Source organism: Peromyscus eremicus, chromosome 1, assembly GCF_949786415.1.
Source record: "Peromyscus eremicus chromosome 1, PerEre_H2_v1, whole genome shotgun sequence".
Lineage (NCBI taxonomy): Eukaryota > Metazoa > Chordata > Mammalia > Rodentia > Cricetidae > Peromyscus > Peromyscus eremicus.
The window spans coordinates 25,890,648-25,915,175 of record NC_081416.1 but is presented as its reverse complement, the minus strand read 5'-3'; the positions used below and the strand labels follow the sequence as shown (position 1 = coordinate 25,915,175).

The window sequence follows — 24,528 nt, the reverse complement described above, 5'->3', positions numbered from 1 at the left end:
AACCCACAAAAAATAGGACAGACTTTCGAAAAACTGTAGAGCCTACCACTGTGTTCAGTATGGCCCAGGAAGAGCCCAGACTACTCACCTACACACTTGTACATCTCAAGCTCCTACTGTGTAACAAGATTATATATACTTTTAAAATGAGAGAAAAGCTTAGCTGTGGTCTTCTTAAAATAGAAAGAAGAACAGAGTGGATAGAAATTATTTCCATGTCTTGTTCCAGAGTTTAAAAACAAAGTATAAATTATGATATTTCAAAATATAAAAATAATAGTTTATTCAGCAATTTAGTTCCCAGATATTTTTTTTTCTGTCACAGACAGGGACAAAGGTTTTGGTGCTTGATAAACTTCAAAAATAGCTTGCATTGAGTATGAGAATATTAGAAGAAATTGTATTGCCTATGGCTTCAAAAAGAATTCCAAAGCCACACTGCCCCTGAAGAATGAGTTTAATTGGGTGTGCTCAGCACCAGATCCTGGCTCAAGGGTTAATCTCTATAGCTAGTCATCTGGCATTTTGGCTTAGTTGCATTTCTGTGTCATGTGTCTTTTTTTAAGTTTTTTTTCACTTCGGCTCTGTGGTTTCTTATAGTTTTAAGTAAAATAGAGAGGGCTAGTTTATCCAGATTTCTCTAGTAATCCCTACCACTCATGCTTAAGGAATCAGGTGTCTGCTGGGCTGCATTTCTTGTACTGGAAAGGAGAGCAGCAGAACACAGGAGGGAGGAAGTAGAGACTAAGACTCCAGAGGCATTGTTAATTCTCACAGGTTCTTCCTAACTGTCATGCCACTCAAATTAATGACTGGTGACTCTTTTGACACAGCTTATGCTATAGTCTGAAACTGTAAAAATAATTAAGTTCTATAAGACTGTCAAATTCTACCTTCCTTGACTTCTTTCATTTGGAGCGCTTTTATGGCAAATACACATTTCCAGTGGAAAGAACCAGTAAACTTGTCTTCATTAACATCAGGGTAAATGCAGTTAGTGTCAACATGTGACAGCTTCTTATGGGCAAGAGCAGGAAGAGAAGGGTAAAAAAAAAAGACCCGTTACATAGACACTGTCCAGAAACACAGACTTCTTGGTAAGACAGGGCCCAGAAAAGCAAAAAGCTACTAAGTCTTAACATTGGAGATTGGAGGCCTGGAGGAAGTCTCGAATTCTATAGATTTGGGGCATACAAATTACTACACTTCAGATGTCTGAAATATTCATCCTTATCTGCACAGAATTCATCTTCATCGTCACCAAAGACAAGGAAATAGTCCAGTAATCGTTATCTAGATAAGTAAATATACACACACATGTTGATTTTGTATAGTAAATGACATTTATATATTTCTTATACATTTTAATATGTTGGTTTTTATATACTCAGTGCTTATATTTTGAAGAACATGAAAATGTGTTTTTCAAATCTTTCATATCTGTATCACTCAATATATCTGTTGTTAACATTTTGATAAATTTTCTTTTAGTAGTCTTTAAAATCAGCAGAGGTAAAGCAGTGTTATATACGTAATTTTGATCCCTGTTTGAACACAGTTTTCCTACTCAGTTTTAGTAGCTGCATTATATTCCATTAACTAGATCTACTTAGGATAGTTCTAAAGCTTTGCTTTTATGAATAATATTTTTATGAATATCTTGTGGAATAATTTTTTTCTAATCTTTAAAATTCCCAAAAGTAGAACTATTAGAGTAAAAGGTCTGAACATTGCTAAAGACTCTGACACCCGCAGATACATTAATTTACTTTCTAGAAGTTGACTATTCTTTTAGAATAAATTCACTATCTAAAATAGATTAAGCCTGAGTTTATATCAGAAATACCTAAATTGGTTTAAATGCTCACCTCCCCCCCCCCTTTTTTTCCTGTTTTTTCGAGACAGGATTTCTTTGCGAAGCTTTGGCTGTCCTGGAACTCACTTTGTAAACCAGGCTGGCCCTGAATTCACAGAGATCCACCTGCCCTGCCTCCCAGAGTGTTGGGATTAAAGGCATGTGCCACGTGGCCTAGCTAAATGTCCCCCTTTTATTACACAGAAAACTTTGCTTTTGAAGGACTGAGCCTGGGGAAGTTACAGTGCAGCCTTCTCACTATAAAAGTTGAGCGAGAGTTTAGTACCATTGTTCCAAAATAAAATAATAATGTTTCATAAGCTAAAATGTATGTAATTGCTTTATGAAATTATTTACATGAGAGATAGCATAAACAAGAATTAAGCTATTTTGACTAAAGTGTTTTAAATGAAATTATAGTTTAAGTAAAAGTGAAAATGTTTGCTTTCTTATTTAATTAGCAAAGTCTGGTGGATAAAGTATCTCGAAGACAAAGACCTGACATGAATATGTTATTCCTAAATATGAAAGTAAGGCGGACACATCTGGTTAGCGACTCACTTGATGAGGTATAATTTATTCCAAAATGTCAATGATTAAAATAAATTCAACTATGTGACTTACTACTAAAATTTTATTAAGTTATTATTTCTATGTGCCAATATATATACTTCCAAAAATTCTGATGCAGTTAAGATAAATTTTGTATCAATAAGCTTTATTTCATTTTAATGTTTATTAATAGTTGATTAATTCCTTAGAGGAGTTGATGTAGAATACTTAAATGTATAATTCATGTTTCTTAGTATGCTACCTGGATTCTAGACCCACCCATCTCTCTTTCTGATTAGGTGTGTAACGAGTCATTTTAAGTTCTCCAGACCTCAGATTGCTCATCTATAAACTTACAGGTCTGACCTTTAGGGGTATATTGGGCCTATTTAGAGTCACACAAACATTGATCCATGTATGTATATAGCAGAGTTTCCTACATGTACATACTGCAGTCAGACCATCATGGAGTTAAGACAAGATAATAACTATCATATCCATATCTTTTTTTTTTTAAATTTAGTGTTGAAAGAGAAAAAGGGCATAAGAAGTTATATTATTGTCTACAAAGTTAAAATTTTGGATACACTATGATTTTTAGGGACTATAACATTTGTTAAGCATCTGACCTCTAATTCTTTTTTCTAATCTATAAAACAAATATAATAATACCTAGCTTATCATGTCTGGCAACATGGATGATGGATGGATGGATGGATGGATGGATAAATGGATAGATGTTTATGGAAGTAAAAATAAGCTAAAGTCTGCCTAGTATTGTTCCCAAAATTAAAAAATAAATGAATTCCCTTTCCATTGCCCTTGTTCTCACTTACTAAACTTCTTCAAATAGTTAACCCGGAAAAGAGCAGACTTGAAGAAGAAGTTGAAGGTTACATTTGTAGGTGAAGCTGGTTTGGATATGGGTGGCTTGACTAAAGAATGGTTCCTTCTTCTAATTCGCCAGATTTTCCATCCAGATTATGGTGAGTATGTAATGTTTGTGACCAGTGTCTCCCCAGGCTTGTTAGAGGTCAGTAGCAGCCCTGACATTCTCATCAGCTATAAATGAAGAATTTGTATAGAGATAACCTTATATCTCTTGAATTAACCAAATGCATGAAAATGTACTGTTGAAATAAAGAATATTCAAAATTCGAAAGCAAGCCCATAGTTTTTTTTCTATACTTATTTGTGAAACTTCTTTCATTAAATAGTGAGTCATTTTAAGAAATAGACGTCTGTGTTCTTGGAAGATAGTTTAGTCAGTAAAACACTGGCTGTGTGAGCCTGAGGGTCTCAACGTAGATCCCCAGCATCCATGTGAAAAGCAAGGTACTGGGATCACTCCTCTGTAATCCCAGAACTGGGGAGACAGAGATGGGTAGGTCCCTAGAGCTTGCTAGATAACTAGTCTAGCTTAATTGGTGAACTCCAAATTCAGTGGGAGACTCTGTTTCAAAAATAAGGTGGAATGTGACTTAGGAAGACGCCTGACATTAACCTGTGGCATGCACACACATATGACCATGTGAACACACAGTACACACGTACAAACATGTATACACACATGTATATAGCACAGACAGACAAAAAGAAATAGTAATTCACAAGTTAATTTTTTTTAAGGACAGAAGTCTTCAAATTTTATTTTATTTTATTTAGAGGAACTGCCTACATAATTATTAGTGTCTATTGAATGTTTTCCTTCAAAGGAGAATGTCTGTATTCTTTATGGTACACATATCATACATATTATAGATAACATAGGTGTATGCGTAAAAATCTTTCTGGTGATATGACATAGGGTTGCCAAAGATAGATTGAAGTGTGCAGATGATGGTCAAAATTCAGTTTGTTCATAAGCTATAACGCTATAGTTTTTATAAAGTTATCTGGTTAATCTATAACTTTTATCCTCAACTCAAGATATCAAAGAAAAATAAAATGCCTTCTAATATATTTTACTAAGATGTACAAATGTTTTCTGTGAAGTTTTTAACGTGAAAGATGATTTGTAACAGAACTGTTGTTAGAGTGATTTGCTTTCATTAGATATCATATGTATATGTATTTTAACAGTGCTTTTTGTAGTGTGGACAAACTGTGTTTCCTCTTTGCAGGCATGTTCACATACCACAAGGATTCGAACTGCCATTGGTTTAGCAGCTTTAAGTGTGATAACTATTCTGAATTCCGATTGGTTGGAATTGTATCCTTTAAACTTTCCACTAGGAGGTGCTACTAGACTAGGAATTTTTTTAAGTTGTTTTTTTTTTTCAATCTGTATTTTAGAAAAATGTTGGTTTAGAAAATTAAACATTATCAAATTAAGTAATTAGATTTTCTCTAATCTGTATAATATGTAATATCACACCTTCATAGCCATAGTCTCAATATGTTAAAGAAAATGGCTGAGTTTTATATTTTTCCCTTTTACCTCAAAATGATTATTTAAATATCAAAATTATTAAAAATTTAAAACATTTTAAAATCTAGAGTATTTTCCATTTTTAATAAAGTATTTTCTGTTCTTTTTTGTGATCAGTTACTCAGTTTACTAAATTGAAATTACAAGAATTAAACCTAGGTTGTTGTTGTTTTTTAAATGTACCCTGAAATCCTGAGACATGAAGGAGATAACCCTAAAAAATTTATAAGTAAATACAATGGGGAATATTTAAAACATACCTGATTATTTTACAACTTTTTAATTTTATGAATCCATTTACCATCCTCTCACCTCTGTCTCAGGTATGTGGTGTAATTTATTCCTATATTGGTAGAGTTAAAGAGATGTTAGATATCAGACAAGATGCCTTGTACATTAGCTTTTTAAATTCCAAGAAATATGATTGTCTGAAAAATGCAGGAAGAGGAAATAGATGAGCAAGTGCTGAAGATGTATGGGTTAAAAGAGAAAAAATTCCAACTTTGAGAAGTGTAGCATGTAAACAAAAAGATGACCTTCAGTGAAGGGTCGTTTATTCTCAGCCAGAGGACCATTCAGCATGGCATTAATAAGTACTAAGGGCTTTGTGACGTCATTAAAACCAAGATTAGCATGAAATAAGTGTAGTGGGGTCCTAAAGTGGGAAAGATGTGGTGTTTATTCTTCTCAGAAAAGGTAGGGATTTAAACGGAGAAGATAAGGAGGAAAATAAAAGACTGAGTAGTTATGGACTTGCTATACAGCAGCATCACACTGGGCCACACAGGAAATACTGAGCATCCACCCATATAAATCTTGTGCTGCGTTTATTGTGATTAAATCCTGAGGATATATTTGAAGTTAAAAGAGTAAGTGAAACAAAAAGTAACAGGAATTACTGCACATTGAATAGGAAGTTAATTTGAGATGTTTTATAGATTGTCATATCTAAGGTCCAGAGCACCAGTTCCACAGTATCCAAGAATGCTGAACAGTGCATGGATCTTATTAATCAAGACAGCTGTTACACTTTTGAAATGGCAGTATTCATAAAATTGTGAATTGCAGTCATCTTGCTTCACAATATTGGTGGCTTTACTCAGTCACTACCCAAAAGACCATAGTAAGCATGTCCTTATATATATATTTCATGTTGAACAAATGTGTCTAAAGTTATACTCACACAATTATTTAGTATTTGATTACAGTTATTTTTAAATCTGGTAAGGTCTTAGTGTTTACAAGAAATAAAGCAATAAAGCACAAAATAATGGTAAAATATTATAAAGATTATATCAAGAGCATTAATACAGTGACATTTTGAAAGTGGAATTGCCTATACCAAAAAGGACATTGAAACAGAGTAGCAACCTTATATAGCACAGTGCAGGTTTTCAGAGTGTTCACAGCACAGACTTCAGTGACACCAACAGAAAAATGACCCCATCCCTATCTCAACCAGAATAGGTTGATTTAGTGTAAAGTATTTTAGTATGTGAGAAGGCTCTGTAGCAAAGCCTCTTAGCCTATTTCCTTACTGTGGATTAGGTTTTAGGAATCTAGCATTTAAATTTTTTAAATGAAAAATGTTCAGAAGTTATCACCATAGTAGAGAATTATAAATTATAGTTATAATGCTGTAGTATTATGATTATCATCATTATTGCTACTAATGTAAGTATATTTGAACATATTTTCAGGAGTCTCTCCTTCCACACACTAGTCAGCCTACATGGTTCCTTAGAAAACAGTACAGCTATTCTTACGTCGCCAGTCCTTACTTGGCCCTTGCAGATTGAACTGACAGTATTCCAGATTGTTTATAGCAATTTGCTAGGCCCGTGTGTTTAGGTTTCCTTTTGAATCTATAAAATGAACTACTTTTTAAGTAACTTTAATATGGTAATTGACCATTTAAACACTAAGAAATTTGATTTAGACCCCCTCTTTCAGCAAATGGATATTACCTTCTGCTATGTAAGTCGACAAATTTTACAATAAATAAGATATCTGAACTAGAGCCCTTCAAGTTTTAGGTGAGTCTACTTACACTATTATCTCATGAACAGCATTGTATATCCATATGCTTTTTCATTCCAGCTCCTTTAACACGGTCTTATTCAAGCTTTAAATAGCTGAATATGGCAATTTCTAAAATCAGTGCTGTATTCTGCAGTGAATAAAACGCTTGGTGCTGCTTATAAAACCACCAACATGCTTGCTTAAATTTAGCAATTTTTATATATTAAATAATTTATAGGAATACCTATAAAGTGAGGTTAAAAAAAATCATTAAATCCTATTAAAACAACACGTTTTCCCATGACTTTTGTTAATCAAGAATTATAGTATGTAAATAAAGGGAAATTAAAGAAAGAAGAGAGGTGTGTTGGACTAATTAGAAAGTCAGCGTTAGATCTGAAGGAAGTATGTAAGAAGTAGACTGATGCATAATTCAAACCTCATTTGTTGTCATGGATTTTATGTTAATACTTAACATTTAGTATGCATAGCTCATGGGACTAGCTGTTTATAACAGCATCACCTTGGATATTCGTTTTCCTCCCTGCTGTTACAGGAAGTTACTGAGCCCTCCCATCGTCCCTAGTGATCAGAATACACCAGTAGGCATCTGCAGTGTTACCATTGATGACTTGTGTCAGATTATGCCTGTAAGTATGTTCTTAACATCTCATAGTCATGTAATGATAAATGCCTCTCTGCTTGTACAGTCTTCTAACGCTGTTCTCACTTTCAAAGAGGGCTTCCCTTGTAGACCTCTTCTCCATCTTGCTTTCAGCCCCCACCACATCTATGTGGAGATAGTCACCTATTTTGCAGTGTACTTAAGCTCTTACAGAACAGAACAGATTTCTAGGTCTGATGGGCATTGATTTGAATCCAGACCATGCCACCTATTGGCTTTGTGAACTTGGGTGAGTTATTTAACCTCTCTGAACACTAATGTCCTTATGGGAATAATAGGATTTTTTTAATTAATAATTAAAAACAGACGGTGGGCTGGAAAGATGGCTTACCAGTTAGCACTTACTGCTCTTGCAGAGTAACTAGGGTCGCTCCTGGTGCCCATATCAGGATGCTGACAACACCTATAATGCCAGCTCCAGGAGATCCAACATCTCTGGCCTCTGGAGACACCAGCACATATGTGCACATACTCATACACAGACTTACACAAATACACATAATTTAAAATAAATCTTTCTTAATGGTGATAGGCATATCAAGTCTTTACCAGGCTAGATTTGTATAAAAATATGTGCTTTCATAAAAAAAAAAAAAAAGACAATTTTATTTTCACATTTCACAAAACAAGTAAAAACTATACTTTTTTTAACCCCACTTCTCCCATCCAAGGCTGTTCTCTTTGATAGGAGTGGGGAAACGTCTCCTTTGTCTTGCCACTAGAAAACGCTCAGATGCAGCACCATGATCTTCTGGCAAAACAGAACAAGTACCACAAAACTGATAAAGCCCTCTGCTGTTATGTGTCTGGTCAAGTCATGCCGGGATGAGTGGGCACCGTCCTGGGGCAAGCAGGCAGTCTCATCACTGGAGACTTGGCCATCATGGGCATGTATGTGGCCTCCCATGGGTGGCCTCATTCTAAGAGCAGGTCCCATAGACATCATCCCAGGAGAAGGGCCTATCATTGGCGTCACAGGAGGACCTCCCATGTGGGGTGCGGGCATCATACAGATGAGGGGGACACAGGAGACTGGGGAGAATTAGGATTATTTCCCCGCAGGGGGAGGAGCAGAGAGTGGAGCTGGAGATATCATTCCTTGTTGAAATGCAGCCATTGTTTTGTCAGGTTCTGGGCCTGCTCTTCTGAGGACAAAGAGTAAATGGCTGTCCTAAAATGTGTGGCGTGTGTGTGTTCTAACAAATAAAGCTTTCCTGGAGATTAGAGTGTGGAGCTAGCCACTGGTTAACCACAGAAGCCAGGCAGTGGTGGCTCAAACCTTTAATCCCAGCACTGGGGATCTCATGCCTTTGATCCCAGCACTGGGGATCTCATGCCTTTGATCCCAGTACTTGAGAGGCACACACGCCTTTACTTCCAGCACTAGGAATTCCTGGAGACAGGAAGTGATGTGGCTGGGCAGAGAAAGGAATATAAGGCAGGAGGAGGCAGGAACTCACCCCCCTTTCAGGCTATGGCTTGCTCCTTTGTCTCTCTGACCTTTCAGCATTTACCCCAATATCTGGCTCCGGGTTTTTATTATTAAGACCAATTAGAATTCACACTATAATCTTCCATCCATTTCTGGTAGTAGACTTTCCCATTCTCTTTGTGTATCCTGCCACTGCAATGTGTCTTCTTACAGTTGGTGGTCATGGGTAATGTACATATTGCAGTAGTCATGATAAAATCCCTGCCACTCTACCAAATCTCAGGCCCTCGTGCCTATGCTTTTAATGGAATAGAAATTTATTATGTAAAGTATATAAGATTATTGCAACCAATGACATTACTTATCTTTTCAACTAATTTAATATAAATTAAAAGTAATTTTTCATGAGGCTTGGAAAAAATGAAGCATTGAGCCAGTTCTGCTGTTAAGTTCTTGTTCATAAATAACTGAAGTTGTAAGAAAATATTTCTTCCAGCATTCTCAGGCTTTTCTTGAGAGAGGAGCATGTGATACCCAAAATGTATAAGCCCTAAACATATGTGAACTGTATGTCTAATGTTTAAACAATGCATCCTAAAATAGTAGCACATTTTTAAGAATATATATATATAAGTTGAAAGTGAGAAGCACTACAAATCCACAAACAGTCATGTGGCAGAGAGCCAGGAATTACACTGGAAATCATAGAGCTCAGCACCTGCTTGCCGAAGAGTGGGCCGTAGGGTTAGAGTGTAGCTAGAGTTTTTCTTGCCTGGCCCACAGTCAGGGCAAATATCTCTCACCCGCCAATCCCACAGCCTCTCAGACCCGACCAAGTAAACACAGAGACTTATGTTGCTTTCAAACTGTATGGCCGTGGCAGGCTTCTTGCTAACTGTTCTTATATCTTTAATTAATCCATTTCCATTACTCTATACCTTGTCACATGGCTCGTGGCTTACCGAGACCTTCCCATGCGGCTTGTCATGGTGGTGGCTGGCAGTGTCTCCCTCTCAGCCTTCCACTTCCCAGAATTCTTTTCCTTGTCCCGCCTATACTTCCTGCCTAGCCAATGGCCAATCAGTGATTTATTTACTGACCAATCAGCAACACACTTGACATACAGACCATCCCACAGCACTTCCCCTTTTCTTTTCTTAAAAAGGAAGGTTTTAATCTTTACATATCTCCAAAGTCAGCTTGGTATATTTGGGAATTTGGGCGTAGTTTCTCTTACTACTTCCTGCTGGAGGGGGGCGCTGTATCTTATGGGGATACAAAGAAAATTTTAGAATTATGGAATAGTCCATGAGGGTATGTCATCTGAGCCAGTTGTCTTGAAACCATTCTGGATGTTGGATCATCAGGGCCATGGTGTCATCGGAGACCTTTCAGGGGGTCTTGGCTGGTCAAACCTGATGTATCTTAATCTTGAATAAATCCATAGCCTCTGGCTTTCTGTGGAAACAAAATCAGAGCCTCCTTTCCAAAGCAACATATCCTTACATCCAAATTTTGAAGTCAAGGTACCTTTAAAATATACATTTTGGCATAACTCAACAGCTTTTGTAATCAAATGTTTTTCTTTAGTTACAAATATCAAAGAGAACATAATCCAGATTCTCTGTGTGGTAGCCATCTTTACGTGGCTTATTTTTTTATATTAGCTTGAGCCTATTGCTTTAAACTGCAGCCTTCTAAGCCTGAAATGGCGCTGGCGCTATGGCTACTGGCTCCGCCCACTTCAGCTTCCCAACATGGCGGCGGCACTCTACCACCAGCTCTGGGAGCTATCGTGGGTCCATGCTTCTATCAAAGTAGCGTGTAGCCCAGAAACCTCTTTTTTTTTTTTTTTTTTTTGTACTAGCAAAGGCTAAATCCACCACACAGTTTAATGTGCCACTTGCAGAGGCCTCATTCCCGCCATACTGCAGGTCGAGCATGCACGCCAGGAACCCGCCATAGTAGCTCAAACACACAGGCTGCCGCTAGCTTGAAAGAGACAACTAGGAGCTGTTTTTAGCTCCATTTTAGAATCTTTTTACTCAGGTTTTAGGTGGAAACTCTTGCCAACACGTTGGACGCCATTTGTAGCTAGAGTTTTTCTTGCCTGGCCCACAGTCAGGGCAAATCTCTCTCACCCGCCAATCCCACAGCCTCTCAGACCCGACCAAGTAAACACAGAGACTTATGTTGCTTTCAAACTGTATGGCCGTGGCAGGCTTCTTGCTAACTGTTCTTATATCTTTAATTAATCCATTTCCATTACTCTATACCTTGTCACATGGCTCGTGGCTTACCGAGACCTTCCCATGCGGCTTGTCATGGTGGTGGCTGGCAGTGTCTCCCTCTCAGCCTTCCACTTCCCAGAATTCTTTTCCTTGTCCCGCCTATACTTCCTGCCTAGCCAATGGCCAATCAGTGATTTATTTACTGACCAATCAGCAACACACTTGACATACAGACCATCCCACAGCATTAGAGCTCCAGTGTGAACTAGATACTCCCTCCTGATTGACTTCAATTTTTCCAAGCTGTGGATGGTAGAAATCATTAACAAGTATCATATCTTAACTCTTTGTCTTAAACTGTGAGTTTACTCTGCAGTCTCACAGATAAGGAACTCACAGCCTGTCTCCCTACACTCTGAAGGAATGCTAGTTGACTGTAAAAGACAGATGACAGATTTATTTTCACAGGAATTGGCCCATGGATTAAAGGAACTCTTATCATATGAAGGCAACGTTGAAGAAGATTTCTACTCAACATTCCAGGTACTGTTGAGAGCATGCGCTATCTGTCAGCTGTACATCTTAATATGAAAATGCCATTTGTTACTAAACAATTGATGTTAGGTGAACAAGGACTAATGAACACAGAATCTCAAGACAAGGATCTTACGTCTCATATAGCAGTGCAGCAGGGTCCTGGCACTCAGGGACTTGAGGCAGAACTGGGATTTTGAGGTCAGCCTGGGCTACACAGAGAGACCCTATCTCAGTTCATTTTTAAAGGATCAAAGCTATAATGTCATAGAGAAAGTGCAGCAGACACATGCAGGTAAGCATGTGGAAATGAGTCCATCACAGCGTGGCACTCCGCTGGGCAGGTAATATTCCTGTGACTGATTGGCTTTTTTTTTTTACCAAAGTTAGCCTACTACATCACCCCAACACAGGAAATTGAGGAGATGCTAATGAGCCAGACCAAAACCTCATTTCCACCTCTCTCACTTGCCACACAAATTTTGTGGGCTTCGTGAAAGTATTTAACTGTATTTAACAGGAGGGATTAAGAACCTGCTTTTTACCTCGGAATGACACCTCTTTCTTCCTTCCTTCATATATATATGTTTATATATACACACAAAAAGTTGAGGCTTTCGGCAGTTGTGTGTTTACAGGGAGGGACAGAACTGTTGTACAGATCTGCTCACTGAAGCCCAGTGTTCATTAACAGTACCAATAAACATATCATGGTATCGCCCATCAGGTTTTTCAAGAAGAATTTGGAATAATTAAGTCCTATAACTTAAAGCCAGGGGGTGATAAGATTCCAGTTACCAATCAGAATAGAAAAGGTAAGTTAGATGCCATTTTTAATTGCAGTGAATTAGTACTTTTCATTTACTATGACTATGTAACAGATGTGAAATTGCTTTCCAGAATATGTACAGCTTTATACAGACTTCCTTTTGAACAAGTCTATCTATAAGCAATTTGCTGCATTTTATTGTGGATTTCATAGTGTGTGTGCTTCAAATGCCCTAATGGTGAGTTTACATTTTTAAGCTTTCAATTAGGTTTTGTGATGGTATAACAGATAGTTCCTTAGTATCTTGGTAGATGAGCTTTTAAAATTAGAAAACATTTTCTACTTTTAAAAAATAGATATAACAGTAGTGCTCCTGTTTCAGCCTTTCTGTGAGAGAGAGAGAGAGAGAGAGAGAGAGAGAGAGAGAGAGAGAGAGAGAGAGAGAGAGAACATGACTTCAGATCTTTCTCCTTCTGCTATGCCTTAAATTAGGACTTTAAAAGCTGTAAGTAGATGTTAAAACTTAGGAGCAAAGCACAGAAGGAGAGTAAATGCCTCGCTCCAGGGGAAAAGCCACTTCTCACTCAGTAAGGAGCATGTTCCCTGCCTACTCAAGGGTCTGTCAGCAACCTTGGGTCTTTAGTTCATCTCCAGAAGCATGGTGGACTCATGGTGATAACTGGAGTTAGAATGCCATATTGTAAATATCTTATATACCCAGGCACATGCCATCATGCCTCTCACATGTCCCTTTTGTTCTATCATGAGAGATTGGAGTGGCCTTTCATTTGAGTTGTTTTTAAAGAAGAAAGAAATGGACTATCTATGACTTTGGGGGCGGTAGCCTGGTTCTTTTTAGCTTGTTTTAGAGCAGTGATTCTCAACCTGAGCATTGCAAGCCCTTTAGGGGTCCAACAACCTTTCATGGGGGTTGCATATCAGATATCCTGCATACCAGATATTTGCATTACAATTCATAATAGAAGCAAAATTACAGTTAAAAAGTAACAATGAAATAATGTTATGGTTGGGTGTCACTACAACATGAAGAACTATATTAAAGGTTCACAGCATTAGGAAGGTTGGGAACCACTGCTTTAACATGTTGGCTCAAAGTACCTTTGAAAAAGAAGTACTGTTGAGCGGTAACTAAGTTTTATGACTCTCTGGTAATGGGAGGATAGAGAAGGGGAAAATACAAATTAAATGGCATAGCACTGTCTTATTTCTCAGATCTAATCTCTAAGTGAGGACAAACTCTTCTAAAAGGCGGAGAGCTGGTGGACGACACAGAGCAGACTCAGTGCGCACTCTGCAGGCCCTTGGTGCTGCTGAGCTGCAGGGCACGGGTGCTGCTGAGCTGCAGGGAGGGCAGAGCAGTGCACAGGGGTGCTTCCCTGCTGAGCTGCAGGGCGGGCAGAGCAGTGCATGCTGGTGCTCCCTGCTGAGGGCCAGAAGAGTGAGTTTGCTTGCTGCCGAGCTGTTCCCTTGGTTTCCTAGCAAACGACTAATTACTGTTTTATAAGATGTAAACCTTTGAAACAAAATACCTTGCTATAGTAGGAAAATATGAATGAAAAGCATTTTCTTCAACAAAAATTATTTGATTTACTAAAAAATGTCATGATTTCTATGATTTGATTATTCAACTAAAACCGTTCAAATTTCATTTAAGAGCATCATTTTTAATTATGACCTTTATGATTATTGACAGCTGCTTCGTCCAGAAGAAGTTGAAATTCTGGTTTGTGGAAGTCCTGAACTGGATATGCATGCTCTGCAGAGGAGTACTCAGTACGATGGCTATGCGAAAACAGACCCGACGATCCGGTGAGCTCCTTCATCTTCAGATGCTGTGTCCACAGGAGACTGCTTGTTTGTATGACTTAGAATTCTTCAGTCACTTAAGTTAAATGGTCTGCGGTCCACCCTGTCTTAGTACATTTCTAAAAATAAGAGAGTACTAAAATATGAATGCATTTAGCAATTCCCTTGGGAGAAAATTATATAACTTTCTATCAAAGTATAGAGTTTTTTTCAAATATGCTAAATTTATAAATAGAATTTTACTGGCACTGTGTTGAAAAATAAGACTTTTGGATTATATAGAGAACAAAAAACAAGCTCTATGCTACCCATTGTTACACTAGTTAAATAATGTTATAAAATGTTGTTTTATACTATTATCAAACACATGTGTTAGAGAAACTTTCTTGGAATTTACTTTATTAGAGTCTCAAGTTAATTAGGATTGCGTCATTGTGTCAATCTCCTTCTGTAGATACTTCTGGGATGTTGTGCTTGGATTTCCTCTTGATCTTCAGAAGAAGTTGCTACATTTTACTACAGGAAGTGACAGAGTGCCTGTGGGAGGAATGGCTGATTTGAACTTTAAAATTTCAAAGAATGAAACTTCTACTAACTGGTAAACTCTGCATTATAACTTTATTTTTAATATATAACTTATTACTAATTTTGGAATCAAAAGAGTCTTTTAGTCTGAAGTCATTGTCATATAAAATTCTTCAGGGTCAATGTGACCTTGAACTGGAAGAGACTGTGGCTGAAAGTTCCTGGGCAGTGTTGACACATTCCAGTACTGATGGTGATTCCCTTCCATCGGCTTCTCACATGGCTGGGGCAAGGAGTGCTCTGTGGTCTCTTTCAGCAGTAGCATGTTGTCTAGCGCGCATTTTTATATAAATGATTTTTGTAATTAGGAACTATATGTATCTGAGGCTCTTGGAAGGGGGAGAGGTAACTGTGTGTTAGTACTTGAAGTTCTGGTACTTGCATCTTCTAAAGCTCATGCTCCTCACATGTGAAGTGATAAAGACCATGACTTTAAATAGCTTTCTAATAGTGTAATGGGCAATTAATGCTGGTCTTCTTTACTCCTCATCCAGTATTCTGTGGCTTCAAAAAGTCCTTTGAAAGACACAGCTTTCATTATAATCACCCTTGCCCTGTGGTGGTTGAACGTTTCTCACATCCTGTCTCAGTGCTTTTATTTTAGAACTTGAGTTAGCCCTGTGTTTTCCAGGTGCCACCACCTGGTGCTGTTACTTGTCACCTCATTCCTAGCTGAGTTAAGGCCTCCTTCCTGCCCAGCTTCCGATACAACTCCTTTTCCGTGGCACTGCTCTGGCCCTGACACACTGAGCATTAGTTGTTTTATTGTAGCTTTACCCCATCAGTTCCATTCCTAGGTCCATCATTTCTGCTCACACCCACACACTGTCTTGTGTCATCCTTAAAACACACTGTCTGCCTTCCTCCATCCTCTGATTTGTTCCCTTTGTATGTGATAAGTGCTTGCTACCTCTCATGAAGATCCTTTAATGTTGTCTTCTCCTGTAACACCAAAAAGTCATTATTCCCTTATTAAATTCCTTTTTCACGTGTGACCTTAGATTGAAGTCTTTTTGTATGGTCTTCCAGTGTAAGCTCTGTTGCTGGAGAATTTCTCTCCAGCTCCCGCCAAGTCCCGCCAGTCCCAGAGCCCACTTATAAAATAAACATACAGACGCTTATATTATTTAAACTGCTTGTCCATTAGCTCAGGCCTATCATTGTCTAGCTCTTACTCTTGTATTTAGCCCATTTCTATTAATCTTTACTTTGCCACATGGCTCGTGGCTTACCGGTACTTTACATCTTTCTTGTCCTGGCGGCAGCTCCAGGCAGTCTCCCTCCTTTCTTTCTCCTTCCTCAATTCTCCTCTCTGTTAGTCCCGCCTATACTTCCTGTCTGGCTATTGGCCAATCAGTGTTTATTTATATAGAGCGATATCCACAGCAAAGCTCTGATCATACAAAATTCTTTTCAAGTATTCTCTGGCTTATTCTCCATTTTACATACTGACTTTGCTGAAAGCTATTGTGGTGCTATGAAATCATAAAAACCGAAGAGAAGGATCGGAGATACCTCTAGAAGCTCAAATGAGGATAACAGTGTCAGCCAGGTGAAATGTTGCAGGAGCTGATCAAGAGATTTCAAGGACTGAATGCTTCATGTACAGAGGACAACAGCTTTGCAAGAAGGCCCAAAATGGTTTTTCATAACTTTCTGAGAGTCAAGACTGAACTATAACAATATAGTGTCACTACTAAGCTAGGTGTTTTGCTTAGATCACAGTCTTATTCTCATAATTTAAGTGCATAGTTTACCATATTGATGAGGAAACAGATGTGAAACATATTAAGCACTTCAAACAAAGTCCCACAGCTGGTAAGTGAGGGAAACAGTATTTAAATTCAGATCTGTCTGACTCCAAACAAAATGCTTTTGAAATTAGAGTTTAATGAAGGCCGGCATACTGATTGTCTTGTCACAATCAGTATGTCACATGTTCCTGCTACCTAGAATGGCACTTGATACTTAAGTACTCAATAAGTGTTTGTCCAATAAAGAAGAGATGAATCATCACATAACAGTAAAAAAGATATGAATATATGCAGTGTTTTTTAAACTTTTCTTAGTCACTTTGTATGTATTTTAAGACAGTATCCCTTAACTTATTTTTCCCTAGGTTACCTGTGGCACACACCTGCTTCAATCAACTCTGCCTTCCCCCATACAAGAGCAAAAAAGATCTGAAACAGAAACTGATCATTGGAATCTCAAATTCAGAAGGTTTTGGACTTGAGTAACCTAGAAGACTTGAAATACAGTATTTTATATGTAGCATTCACTTCCCTCTTATTGTGCCTTTAACATTTTCATGTTTCTGTTTCAAAACACTTTCACAAAGCTCACCACTTTTAAAATAATGAGGGTTTTTTTTACTCAAATGCGAAATATGTGTAGTGAAGGCATGATTTTTAAAAAAAACAGAAATGTATTAATAGAGTAAGGAAAAGAGCATATGGCAGAAACAAGCCTGGGTCCAGTGCTCTTTTTTATAGCATTTTGTTGTTTTCCATATGTATGAGTCACAGGTGTCCACTGGGAAAGCCACGTGCAGTAAAGAGTGCATTAGGACGTGATGGAGCCCAGTGGCAGACGTGTGCTGGCAGCACATTGTAGCAAAGCAGATAGCTACATTATCTTTACCATAAAGCATGTAGCCATATTTTCATACAAAGGTAAACAACAGTATCATCGCAAATGCAGTTTACAGGGTCTTTTGATATATTGGTTTGGGGTCCTATAAGATCTTTTCAACTGTTGCTGAAAAGCATGTAAATAACTATATAAGAGCCTAAGAATCATGGGATTTTGATAGTGCCATTTATTGCTAAAGATTTATTTTTACAAAGTAAATTTAGGGTTTTAGATGTGTATACAGCTTTTACAAATCAATAAAGATGATTGTACAAGAATATTTTCAGACCAATTGGATTCAAGGTTATATTCTTTTAAGTATTGTTAGTCCGCATGCTCACTGGCGGTAAATCGGTTGAGTATTCTGTAATGTTTGTATAATGGTCATTTCTTCTTAAAAATCAAGATAGAGCAAATTAGACCGAACTAGTCATTGACTACTTAAGTTAATTACAAGCACAAAAAAACTGCCATTTTATATATTTTGATGTACAACTTATCTACATTTTTGATCACCAGTTACATGGAAACTAATTTTTGAAAAATGTAGGATAAGGTATTTGACAAAAGTGAAATACAATAAAAACATTTGTGTCAAAATGATCTAGCTTGGTATAAAAGAGAAGTTTGACATTTTGGCTAAAATGTTTGTTTTTCACTGGATTCTAAATATAGTAAAGTCAAAAGTACCCTTGTTTTCTATTTCTAATAAAGTAGCATGTAAAAACTGCATTTTTAAGTCCCAGGTTTTTTTTCAATTGATAGCGAATGAAGCAGTTTTATTAGCACGTTACAACATGTCCATCTCAAGACTTCTCTCATTCTCTGATAGCTTTTCTTCAGAAAACTCTGAAGTTGGCATTTGCAATAAGAATGAAACCAGCATTTAGTACCAGCAGATGATCCACAGGCAACTACTGCTTGGCCCAGGTCTTCTCTGAGGAAGGCTTTTCCCTGTGGCCCTGCTTCCTGCACCCAACCAGCAGAATTCAAGGGGACAGGAACTCATTAACTTGCCCACAGTTCTGAAGCCCGCCCACACCTGCTAGGACCGAACTTCCCTCCCTGTACTGCTTGAGATTGCAGGTGACTGCTTTTCTATTTGAGTATACCAAACAGATAGTTCTTCTAAAAGTCTCTGAAAGCCTAAGACACTAAAGGCACATTTGGTTTGGTTCATACATTGTTTTTAATTCATATGCAAATAAAACTGCTTCTCTCTTGTACTGCTTAAACTAGAAAGTACGATGTTTAATGTAGGTTACTACTAACAAGCACAAAGACTCGTGTATATGAAACCAGATTTAAGTGTTTTAAGTAAAATGTAAACCAAGTTCTTATTTGTTAGAGATGACTCATGGAAACAGTGTTGGCTTGGTGTGCATGTCTAACGATGTGTGTGAAATGATAGTTTTGTCACTTTAGTAAGTACACAAGCAAGCCAAATTCAAGTGGCGAAATCCGTAAATACTGGGGAGTTGTGTTGTCTTTTATTAAGTTGAAATTTATAACCATGAATTACTTAGTCACATATTTATGCTGTTTTTGTTTACAATGTAATAATACCTCATTTTAAAAGTAAAAACCACTACTGTTACATTTTAATTTAATCAGCTAGAAAATTCATGTAGCTTTTTAAATATACAATCTGTTAATGATTTCTTGAGTTTTGTATCTGCCATAGTAAATTAAAGCATTGAAAAGTATTTATTAGTATTTATAAACTGTCTTGTCCTTTCTTAAAAACCTATTTATTTTTTTCTGTATGATAAGTTTTTGGCACTCCTTTTGTACAAATCTGTATTATATTGAGTTAATTTGTGTACAAACATTTTCAAATATTAAAATTATACAGTCAGTCAGGCTTCAGTTTATTTTTTAAACACTGGATGATTAATTAAAAGAATAGATTTAAAATATAAATCATACTGCTCTTTACAAGATGTTGTGATTAGGAAAATTGCTAAAACATACAGCTTCAAAAGCTCTAGTTAACAGCAGTATAGTCAGCTGCCTTAGCATATTCTTAGTGTGAAACTATATATCTGAATGGTCACATGGATAAGATGTCTTACCCAGTGAATACATAGTAGCAATGAAGTACACCCTGAGTGGACATCCTAGCACATTTTATTGACTGCACATAGGCAACTTCTTATCTTCAGCGTTCTTCCTTAAAACCGTTCCTTTGGCCTTTTCTCTCCTGCCCATATTGCCTAAGCTTAAGAAAGAGAAGAGAGTGAAAATGAGGAGCGAATGCTGTGGATAGTCAATATGTACAAAAATCTACTTCTAACATTTAGGGGTTTGATTCCTTATGAATAACCTTTAGGAGTTATTTATTGGGGTCGGGAGAGAGTGAGACAGAGAGACAGAAGGAGCACACATGTTGAGGCAGACATCCGTGCCCGGTGTCTTTATCACACTCCACCTTATTTTAGAGACAAGAGTCCCTCACTGAACCTGGAACTCACCACTTCCGTAGACTGGCTGGCTGGCATGAGTCTCTAGGATGCCCCTTGTCTCCCAGTCCTGGGTTACAGATGCACCGCCCCTCGGATGTGTTTGCGGGGACTCAAACTCCAGTCTTGGTGCCTGCTCCCCGTTGAGCCTTCTCCCCATCCTGTTGTGGATTCTGTCACGTTACTGTGTTGCTACGGTTTGAACCTAGATCTGACAATGAGCGGATGACCTTTGAAGAAAGACGAAAGTGGGTTTTCTTAGGAGGACATGGGTCAGTCAACACAGCTAGCCATTCATCCTCAAGACTGCAGTACTTGGCTTTGAAGGGAGACAGCTTAACCTCATGTTTAACTGCAATGTCTCAATTGCAAAATAGAAATAATTTGTAAGATGGAGATATCCAGTCTACTTGCAGTTTTTAGGGAAGATTAAGTGAGATAATGTGTGAACACACAGTGACTGGCGTATGGTAATGACTGGAAAGGGTGTGACATGATACTAAGGTGATCACACTTTTGTCCACAGCCCCTCCGCCGTCTTGCTCTTGTACTAGTTTTGTCTCATACATTAATTTCAACCAGAGTTTAAAGAACACAGGAGCTCTTGAAGCATAAAAATGTATAAGGAGAATCTCATTCTACACACAAGGCCTAAGAATTTATACTGATGTTGTACTACACAAGGGTTTTAATGCTGCTTTGTACAAGTATAACAAGGTATTTTTTAAAAATTGAAAACTAAGCACTTTAATGAATAATTTAAAATATAGAAAAAAACATCTGCAAAGATTGAACAGTTTTACTAAAAACACATCTCTATGCTCCTGTGTGGCTGGTGGTTTTTACTCTTTACTCATTGGGAGCCCACCACCCAGCTCCCAAATAAGAACATGGAGACTTATTCTTTCTTATGAATGCCTGGCTTTAGCTTGGCTTATTTCTAGCCAGCTTTTCTTAAATTATCCCATCTACCTTTTGCCTCTGGGCTTTTATCTTTCTCTATTCTATATACCTTTCTTTACTCCATGGCTTGCTGTGTAGCTGGGTGGCTGGCCCCTGGTGTCCTCTCTCCTCCTTCTCCTTTCCTTGCTTTCCTCTTTGCTTTTTCTCCTTCTGTTTATTCTCTCTGCCCAACAGCCCTGCCTATTTCTCTCTCCTCTCTGGCTATTGGCTGTTCCACTCTTTATTAGACCAATCAGGTGTTTTAGACAGGCACAGTAACACAGTTTCACAGAGTTAAACAAATGCAACATAAAAGAATGCAACACATCTTTGCATCATTAAACAGATGTTCCACAGCATAAACAAATGTAACACATCTTCAACTAACATTCCACAACACTCCTGTCAAGGTGCTCTTATATTTCACCAAGTACTTTTAAAATAAAAAAATTACAGGTGAAATTGAAGCTCCCTTTTATGCTTATTTATTGTTATTGTAAGGGTGTGTGTGTGTGTGTGTGTGTGTGTGTGTGTGTGTGTGTGTATGTGTGTTACATGTGTGGTTAAACATGCCCATAGAACACATGTGGAGGTCAGACAACAACTTTATAAGTAAATTCTCTTCCACCTTTATATGGGCTCCAGGCATCAAACTCAGGTTACCGTTTTGCCAGCCCCTGAATGCCCTGGTCTGTTCCCAGTATTCTTAATCTTTGTTCCCTCCTTAACCTCTAGTTTGTGTGAATCCTTCCTATATCATCTTTACAGTTGTATGTGTCTTTACAGTATACGGTAGTCAGTCACCTGATACTCTGTGTCTCTCTACACTTTTTTTTTAAATTAAATACTATCTTTTCTAGACTATTCCCTAATGATTCACTTAAATATAATCCATCCACCTTAATGCATAGAATAGTCTTATTAAATGGCCACACCTCAGTTTGTTGATCTTCCTGCATGGTAATGACAGATGTGTGACCCAGGCTCTGAGGTGTGTGACTGAGAGCATATTCCAGAGGTGGAGCTGCTCAAGTGAAAAAGCCTGTCTTCAGCCTCAGCAGATTCTTGCTACTTCCAGACTGGTGGCTGCAGCATCCCTTTCCGCCAGCATTGCAGGAGACTTGTCTTTTCCCCACATTCCCAGCACTTGGTTTCTGGGGGTGGGCGTGGGGGGGTTGTTTTGTGTTTCTTTGTTTTAGCTTATGTGACTACTATGTTTAAATTTGCATTTTCACAGTTAACAATTCTGAACACCATTTACACATCTACAAGCTAAACAGATTCTTTGCCAATTTTTATTCATTGGTTTTTAGGAGTTACTTCTTTATTCTAGATATTATTAACCCTTTGTTAACAGGAGTTACAGCTTCAGTTTACTCATCTGTAAATTAAAATACTCAGCCCATATAATTGTTAAATAGTTTATGAATAAATATGTATGTGTGTGTGTTTATGCATTTAGTACAATATCAATGTGTAAAATATAAGTTGAACTAACTGTGTAAGTATTAATGTATCAGATACATAATACAAGAATATCTTTATGACTGATGTATTAGGGTTCTCTAAAAGAACAAACTGGTAGTATAAATATATATTACAAAGGGGGTTCATCAGATTGGCTTTCACAATGCAGGCTGGGTAGTCCAACAATGACTGTACTCTGGAGAGACTCAACAGTCCCATTCTGGTGCTGAAGACCTGGGGAATTCCTGAAGAGCTGCTGGTCTTTGGTCCATATTGGGAGGCCCAGGAGACGGTAAGGATGGCAGCAGTGACAGCAGCAGGGTGGATGCACTCAGCAAGGAGCAGGGTGGATGGGTAGCCACTGCTTTCCCCCTGGAGCTCCCTCATACCTGGGCTGCCACTGGAAACTGCTGCCCACTCCTGACGGAGGGTCTTCCCTCTTCCGTTAATCACCCCAGTCAGCACCCTCACAGGCCCACCCAGAGGCTTGTTTTTGAGTTGATTTCAGCCAAGAGTAGTCATCACAAATGGCTTACCTTTATTTCTGACTGGTAAGTGTTCCCTAATATCGCTGATATTGGCATTGCTGTTGATGCTCCTGTATGAAAGACAATCTTATGCCGTGTCTCCCATTGAATATAGGGAATTCAGAAGACTGTCAGTGTGCTTTCTTGACTATTTCTCTCTCATGCAATCTTGTCCAGGTTCTGGTGGCTTATAAACATTGGTCTTATTTTGTCTTTTCCTTTTCTTTGGCCTTCGCGTCCACCAGCTTCGTCTCTGTGTTGTCTCTCAGCCTTGACTCTTCATGGAACAGCCTCTTCCTTGGTTTAGACAGACATTCAACCATTCATAGGCTTCCCTGTAGGCTTCCTCTTCTCTTTATCCCAAGACTCTACAGTTAACCATGGTGAAATTCTGTGTTCATTGTTCACCTCCCTGTGAAGAATCTGAGGTATCTCGTGCTTGCTCGACTCTCCAGTCGCCTGCTCAGCCTACTGCCTTCTCACGTGTCTTTGTTCCTTTCTAACCAGTCAGTTTCTGTCCACTCCAACCCACTTCAGTCTCTTCTGTAGTCTCCCCAAACCGGAATTCTCTCCCCACTGCTAAGCCTGACTCACCACCACCCCACGAACAAAGCGCCTAGCTGGAAGGCAAATGCTGCCTTCCCGCCCTGTGTCAGTCCTCATTTCTCAGGCTGTATTAGTGTTTTCAGATGGATGTGGTTAGGTATGTGCACATCAAGCTCAAGAGCAGGTATTTCCTGTGTCCCCACTGAACACCTTACATAGTGTGGGATCTGGAAGTCACATCAACTCTGATCTAACTTCTTGCCTTACTGCACACATGCAGCTTGGTAAATCAACGGCGTTAACTGGAGACCCATGTGTCTAAGGAGCTTCTCTCAAAATATTAGCCTGCCGCACTGACTCACAAATGTGCACCTATCCTGACCTCAGGACTTCAGTGTAGAGCTTCAAGAAAATACCTTCTGGGGACTGGAGAGATGGCTCAGCAGCTAAGAACACTTAGCTTTTGCAAAGGACCCAAGTTCACTTCTCAGCACCCACATTCGACAGCTCACAACCTCCTGTAACTCTAGCTCCAAGGGATATGCCACCTCTTCTGGCCTCCATAGGCACTGTACTCATGCACAAACCCACTCAAATACAGACATGGATACATAATTGAAAATTAGTCTTAAAAAAGAAATACCTTCTGAAGCCCTCGTCCCAACTGCCATCAACATAGATCCGCCTCCCCACTCCAGACTATGCAGAGCCTTAGCCTGCCTGTCTTCAATTCCCTTGGAGCTCATTCTGCAAACCAAACAATGAGTGGAGGTGGCCATTCCACACTTCGAAAAGAAAGTAAAACTAAGTGGTGTGACCCAAATTTTGAGTGTTCATATGTGGATGAGTGTGTATAAGAATGTGTGTGGATGTACATCTGCATGTTCCAAAAGACTTATGTCACACTTCATTAATAGTAACCACTGGGGTTATGCATCCTTTCTCTTTTTAAAATTTTTATTTAATAAATGTCAACTGTAAACTATCCACTACTTTCTAGGTATTTGCCATATTTAGCCTTAGATTT

The 24,528-nt window shown here is 38.4% G+C and overlaps 1 protein-coding gene across 2 annotated transcripts in view; it reads left to right on the top strand.

Moving 5' to 3' along the window:
• Hectd2 (HECT domain E3 ubiquitin protein ligase 2) overlaps positions 1 to 19,415 on the top strand; it is a 79,421-nt gene extending 60,006 nt beyond the window's left edge. The window contains exons 12-22 of one of the 2 annotated variants that reach the window (XM_059258782.1): positions 2,317 to 2,424; positions 3,261 to 3,393; positions 4,531 to 4,619; positions 7,352 to 7,510; positions 11,677 to 11,751; positions 12,470 to 12,557; positions 12,643 to 12,749; positions 14,226 to 14,341; positions 14,793 to 14,936; positions 17,043 to 17,146; positions 18,390 to 19,415. In XM_059258782.1, the coding sequence (XP_059114765.1) occupies positions 2,317 to 2,424; positions 3,261 to 3,393; positions 4,531 to 4,619; positions 7,352 to 7,510; positions 11,677 to 11,751; positions 12,470 to 12,557; positions 12,643 to 12,749; positions 14,226 to 14,341; positions 14,793 to 14,936; positions 17,043 to 17,146; positions 18,390 to 18,460 (1,194 nt within the window). In that variant the 3' untranslated portion in view covers positions 18,461 to 19,415. Of the gene's footprint in view, positions 1 to 2,316; positions 2,425 to 3,260; positions 3,394 to 4,530; positions 4,620 to 7,342; positions 7,511 to 11,676; positions 11,752 to 12,469; positions 12,558 to 12,642; positions 12,750 to 14,225; positions 14,342 to 14,792; positions 14,937 to 17,042; positions 17,147 to 18,389 lie in introns of those variants that run through there. The other variant, XM_059258783.1, reaches the window with a different exon arrangement.
• The last annotated feature ends 5,113 nt before the right edge of the window (positions 19,416 to 24,528 follow it).